This window comes from Salvia hispanica, chromosome 4, assembly GCF_023119035.1.
Source record: "Salvia hispanica cultivar TCC Black 2014 chromosome 4, UniMelb_Shisp_WGS_1.0, whole genome shotgun sequence".
Lineage (NCBI taxonomy): Eukaryota > Viridiplantae > Streptophyta > Magnoliopsida > Lamiales > Lamiaceae > Salvia > Salvia hispanica.
This window is the reverse complement of record NC_062968.1, coordinates 1,415,200-1,421,653: the sequence shown is the minus strand read 5'-3', so window position 1 is coordinate 1,421,653 and position 6,454 is coordinate 1,415,200. Positions and strand designations below refer to the sequence as shown.

Below are 6,454 nucleotides of genomic sequence, written 5' to 3'. Positions count from 1 at the left end.
CGTTTGCGTATCTCCAGGTGTCATATTAGATACGGTTTCACTGAAATTATTTGGCGTAGGATGGTTGCTGTTTTGACATAATAGAGTAACTGTGTAATCGAGACAAACAGAATCGTAAAGAGACACAGATTTACGCGGTTCACCAACATTGTGTTGGCTACGTCCACAGGGCAGGAAAGAAGAACAGATTGTATTCAGATTGTGTTTTCAGATTACATTGTTATGTCCCGTTTGGATCTTTGGCTAGTGGTAAACAATACAGATTCAAGGCATACTAACAGTTGCGAATGACACTGAAATTCATGGTTTTTTGGGAGCCCCTTCGATGAAGTATGAAATACATATTTAGTGTTTGGGGGATGAGACTGTGAATCTTAGTTGGGTGGGATTGGGGATTGTTAGTGTAGTCAAATTGCTATGGAGCCTTGCATTTTTTGTTGATGAGGTAGAAACAGGGAATGTAGCTCAATCTGTGATTTGTAGGTGAAGAGAATTTCTGAGTTGGTTTAGGGTACGGAAAAAGTTAATTAGAGGGAACCGTGTTTTCTGTATTTTGAGATTGAACCTTATAATTTGATAGTTTTACTGGGAAAAGGGACTGGTAGGGGCTTAAGACTCCCCATAGTTTAAAACTTCTGCACTTGAAAGAACAAGTTCTTACTATTCTAAAAATCGTATAAACACGTTTGAGTATATGTAGTGATCAGAAAGATGTAAATTTATCATGAATGAATCTCATAAAATGGAAGCTCAACTCGAAGGAATGTTACTTTATTTATTGAACATGTCTAAAATACTGTTGCTGATATTGCTTCACCTGCTTAGACACTTGGCAATAAAGGAGGCATCTCTTTCTTGTGGAGCTGGTTATACTGGAGTTCGTTTTTACTTACATGGTACGTAACTTGTGAAGCTTATCGTCTAGCAAATTAATTTTGCTCTGTGGTTATTTCCTTCTTCGTTTCATTTCATTGATCCTTTAGCTCTACACCGGCATGAGTGTTACATGGATACTGCATGATCAGCCTTGAGTTACAATATCATACCTCATGCCCTTTTACTTCTTGTGTTTTCTTATCTGCTGTATCTTGATGATGAACCCGTCTTCATATTGAATTTCCAGTTTTGTGATGAAAAATGATGTTTCCTATCTATATTCCCATTTTGGAAATTTCAATTTGTCTGGTTACTATCTTTGTTATGCTTTCGGATGCTTGTGTTTAAAGCCCCTTCCATATTAAAACTGCCAAACCTTATCCATTTATTTTTCTTTACTCAATTTCGGATTTCTTGATGAAAGAAGTTTATTCTTAAAGTTTTATGTTTACATGTTCTCAAAGTTTTATTAAGCTATCTCTCTAAGCAGGGCTGTGGCACCTGTCATTCAGGGTTATGAAGATGCAGGGGACTTCACTATCCGGGACAGACTGCGGACTAGTGTTCATGTAAATCTAATCTACTATTTATCCGTTGGTTCAATTGCATTGTGTGGACTTGTCCTGCTCGTCGTTATGCACAAGGACTGGTTCGTTCTCTCTCCTAAACGATAACGGTCTTCAATTTGTCTAGTGGCTTACAGATTTTAAGATCAGAAAACTTAAGAATTAAGATGCTTGTCAAAGAATTATATCAGCAATCTTGCAATCAGTAAGTTGCTAAAACGGAATAGGATATAGTTGAACTCAGTTTATCGTTAAATTCTTCTTGATGTTTTCTTTATATATCCTTTGCTCAGGTGTACACTTTCATGAGTAAACGTGTCCATAATTAAATACAGCGTAAGTGAAAACTATGGCTGTACAATCAAATAATGGCTAAGGAATCATTTCCAGGAAAGAGGCCTTTGAGCAATAACTGTTACAGAGTATATTCTTAGTCTTAGTTTATCTTGATTTCGATGAACGTCTTTAGAATCATGACATATGACACTGCGTTGTGGATCAAGACTATATCAGTGGAGCAATGAGTACAGGAAATATGTGAAGCTTGTATTTTCAGATAAATTTGCAAGTGCAGATATTGGTTATTTCTTCGTAATACAACTCGTAAGATGGTAGCGTATGTGCACCTAGGATATTGGTTTGGTTATGGTTGTTACGACTTAATATCTCTTTCTGTCTTCTTATAAAATGAATTGTGCATTCGTGTGCAGGGGTGACAATATTTTAGGCCTTGCTATGGCTTGTGCAAATACATTTGGTCTGGTGACAGGAGCTTTTCTTTTGGGCTATGGTTTGAGTGAAATTCCAAGAGGTGTATGGACAAACGCAAATTGGACATATCGTCACAAATTCCTGTCTCATAATGTGTACAGAGTGGCAGTCAAACTTGATGATGCTCATCAAGATTATTCAAATGCAATAGTAGTAAGTTCCTAACCAACTTGTATAGTCCACACTTGGATTTCAATGTTTTAAATCAACCTTATTGTTGAACTCCATTCAACATATTTGGGTTATGATTGTACTTATACTAAAGCAATATGAATCCAGAATTTTCTATATATGTTCTATTTCTTGCAGCTGGATGTAATTCTATCATTCTGTTAGGTTGCTCAAGCGACATCAAAGCAGATGTCTAAGCGCGATCCACTTAAACCATACATGAACAAAATTGACAAAATGTTGGCAAAGATGGTACTCATAATTTACTTGTATTATCAGTGTTTCGAACTACTTTTATAGTGTCGAGCACCTTTTTGAACTAGTTATCGCATAAAAAATTGTAATGCAGCTTAATGAAGATTCTACTTTTAAACCACAAGGAGGCAAATTAGGGGAAGGTGATATGGATTATGACACCGATATAACTAGCATGGCTTCTCTTAGAAAACATCTGAGGAAAGCTAGGGAGAGGTATTACCGCTATAAGAGGTAAAGGTAAACTAAGGCTTTCAACCTTTTTTTTTTAATCATAGGAGGCATGCTGAGATCAATTTTGCTCAAGCTGTAATTTGCTCCTTTCTTGGTAGGTTTGGATAGGACTACCTATGATTTGGTGTTATTATTAAATTTCATGATTAGGAATTACCATACGTGTAGCTATTTCTTATATTGGCTTACATTGATAGCTCAATTTACGTATACTTTCACTCTCTAGTGCAGTGAGTATATGAATTTTGTTAGAGAGGCTTTAGAGCTAGAGGACACCATGAAGAATTATGAGCATTGTAGTTCTAATGGATGGTATGCTTCTGCTTCTCCTCTTCTTTTCTTTTCTTTAATGCCAGGACTGTACTTTCCCATTTCCAATTCAAGCAACTTGAATTTCTTCATACATGGTTTGAGACTACATGAAGCCGATTTGAAAATTTGCATGTCTAACCACAAATGCATGATACCACTTTCCCCTATATTTATCTTTCATATTACAGATATCTCATCCTAATTGTTTACTATGAACAAAATGGCACCTAAATTAGTATCTTGAACACTATCCGCTTAAGTTCTGCTTTTGGTGTGATTTTGCAGGAAATAGAAAAATAGTTCCTCAAAATAATGAGTCGTGTGCGCAATAGAGGACGACAGCATCCTAGTAAACAATGTAATCTTCCTCACTGACCATGTTTTGAATAATTTGCAGGAAATACATGTCAAGTTTTAGACCTGAGCGTAAAGGCAAAATCGGGTCCTTTCTTGATATCTCTGGTAATTATTGTTGCATGAAGTGTTCTTTGAAAGCCTTTCTTTACTATGAGTTACTTAGTAATTTCAATAGCAAAAGGCCGGCACATGAAACAATGTGTTGCTGCCTTGCCGGTACATTTCTAGCTATTCCCGATCTATGATTTTACTTATATTCATGTAGAGAGTGTAATTGGACTGAGAATGTCATTTTTTTTTTCAATTTCAAGGTAAATTCACACTTTTGCTAAGCAGGTTTTGTCTGAAAACACAATTTCGAGCTAAACGCACAACCCTTTATCTATTAAAATGCTATCACTAAACTGGATATTTCTGCTGGACTATCCGTTGGAACTAGAATAAGAAACGTGTAATTCTTATAAGCGATCCTTTTTTTGCAGAACTGCTATGGCGATGCATAGTGAGAAAACAACTAGGGAGAATTATGGCTGTTATATTGGGTTGCATGACTGCTGCAATTCTTGTTGCAGAGGCCACTATTATGTTGAATGACGTAGATTTATCTCTCTTCTCAGTTCTGATAAACAAGATTGGCAGGCATGAGTTACTTGTGCAGGTATATATCCGCACTTCTTTCTCATCTGTGCATACAATTTATAAAGCCATTAATTAAGTTTGATGTATCTTGACATGTGTTTGCCTCTATTTTCAGGTTACTGCTCTTATTCCTCTAATATACATGTGTGTCTGCACATATTTTTCTCTAATCAAAATCGGAATGCTGACATTTTACTCCCTGACTCCGGGACAAACAAGTTCAGTTAGCTTGCTGATGATATGCGCGTATGTACGTTAAACCCTTTGTCCTTTTGCTATTTCTCATAGTATTCTGCATTTGGTACGGTTGAAAACTACATGCTTTCATTTCTCATGACTCGAACAATAAAGGATGGTTGCACGCTATGCTCCTCCGATTGCATACAATTTTCTCAACCTCATCAATCTTCCAAACGACGCCGAGACTACATTTGAGAAGGCAAGTTTAATTCCATGCACCTCATTTTGGTTATTGCATACAATTTTCTCAACCTCGGCTTTGTACCCTTGAACTAATTCTCGTCTTCTGTCTTTTGCTTATGAGCTTCACTTTTGCAGAAAATGGGGAATATTGATGACGCAGTGCCATTCTTTGGGGATGGGTTCAACAGAATCTATCCACTCATAATGGTTGTCTTCACCATATTGGTTGCAGTAAATTTTTATGATCGCGTTATCGGATACTTGAGAAATTGGAATATATTCAATTACCAAGACGAAGCAGTCGAAGATGCAGACGGATTCAATCCCGCGGGATTAGTTATTCTGAATAAAGGTGAGAGACTTGTATATATCATCCTAGTCATGGTTTGCCAATTCTGAGCTTGTTGTATATATTTCTTTAAACAGAACGATCTTGGGTTGAACAAGGCCATAAAGTAGGCGAGCTCGTCGTTCCGTTGGCACGAAATTTCCACAATGTCACCGTTGATCTTGAATCCGGAGGCAACAACGTGGTATGTGGCTTTACATCCTTGCTTCATCTTCTATTCTTTGTTATCGAGGAACTTGTTAAAATCTCTGGGGGCTGATATATGTATGGCTCAGATTCCGCAGATCCGAAGGCAGACATCAAGATTGATCGAGGAGGAGGGGCCCGGGCCGAGCAGTCACGTGACACACCTGAGATCGGTGATACAGAAAGATGGCGACCGCGGGAGACCACACGCTAATGAGGAGAGTGATGAAGCACCGCAACGCAACAGCACACAGCAAGGGAAGAGATCCACTAGCGGAGTAGCCTCGACATGGGAATCGATGAAGACGGGCTTCCAGAATTTCAAGTCCCGTGTTGATGCTAACAGATTCATCCGGCTAGGCCATGACACCGACCACCGTCGTACTTCATCTCCCGAGTCACTTGATGAAATATTTGAGCGAATCAGCCGGCCCCGCTCACGACAGCCGAGCTCCGACGACGAGATTGATCTTGGTGGTGACATTGCAATGGCGGCCATTCAGAGGCAAGGCCTTAGTAGATAGCAGTTAAGATTGATGATTTTATAGCAATGTTTCAAACCAATTGTAAGGTTTTATAGAAATATAGTAATATACACTACTTGTGAATCCTTGAATCATTACCAATTTTAAGGTTCTTATATTTATTTGTTGGATGTTTAAACATAATGAACAAGTATATCTTTAATTTTTATGTATTTGTAAATTGATAGCACCAATAATAAAATTTTAAGATATTAAAAACTACGAGTAAATGGATAACACAAAAAGTTAAGATTAACAGGGAATGGTGCTCATGAATGATATGTATCATAATATTTTCTTCTCTTAACAAGGAACAGAGGGATTAGTTTTTAGGTAATTTTAGAAAGATGACCTAAAATAATCTAAAAATGACCTCAAATCCGGATTTTATAAAATGACCTAAAAACTAACTAATAATGACATCCTTATAATATGCATTTTTATTGCCATCAGATCGGCAAAATCTCAAGGTCAGGATTTGGCCTGTGTTATGTATTAAGATCAATTCTATAGATTTGCTCCTAGAAAATAAACAACATCCATGGGTTACGGACAATTCCTGAACCCGAACTGCACCACTCTCTCGGGCTCGGTGTTGATGCTTGCCGAGGGCGTCACGGGCCCTAATGGAACCTTTACCATCTTTGTGAACAATATGATTAGTTTTTTTAGATTTCAAACCGGCCGAATCCTACCATGTAGCGTCGTCGCTAGCTTTCCTCACAATTCCACAGTCTGCCCCTTCCACGACGCGGCCACAGACACACTTACCGGTGCTATCAGTTTCGTGG

The 6,454-nt window shown here is 37.8% G+C and overlaps 1 protein-coding gene across 1 annotated transcript in view; it reads left to right on the top strand.

The window, feature by feature from the left end:
• The window catches only part of LOC125185488, a 9,077-nt gene extending 3,330 nt beyond the window's left edge, over positions 1-5,747 (top strand). Inside the window, exons 4-17 of the mRNA XM_048082018.1 lie at positions 170-249; positions 826-896; positions 1,367-1,525; positions 2,153-2,366; positions 2,550-2,636; positions 2,734-2,873; positions 3,105-3,185; positions 3,583-3,647; positions 4,025-4,200; positions 4,297-4,427; positions 4,533-4,620; positions 4,740-4,956; positions 5,031-5,137; positions 5,229-5,747. Coding sequence (XP_047937975.1) covers positions 170-249; positions 826-896; positions 1,367-1,525; positions 2,153-2,366; positions 2,550-2,636; positions 2,734-2,873; positions 3,105-3,185; positions 3,583-3,647; positions 4,025-4,200; positions 4,297-4,427; positions 4,533-4,620; positions 4,740-4,956; positions 5,031-5,137; positions 5,229-5,663 — 2,051 coding nt within the window. The 3' untranslated portion in view covers positions 5,664-5,747. The remainder of the gene's footprint in view (positions 1-169; positions 250-825; positions 897-1,366; positions 1,526-2,152; positions 2,367-2,549; positions 2,637-2,733; positions 2,874-3,104; positions 3,186-3,582; positions 3,648-4,024; positions 4,201-4,296; positions 4,428-4,532; positions 4,621-4,739; positions 4,957-5,030; positions 5,138-5,228) is intronic.
• Positions 5,748-6,454: the final 707 nt, after the last annotated feature.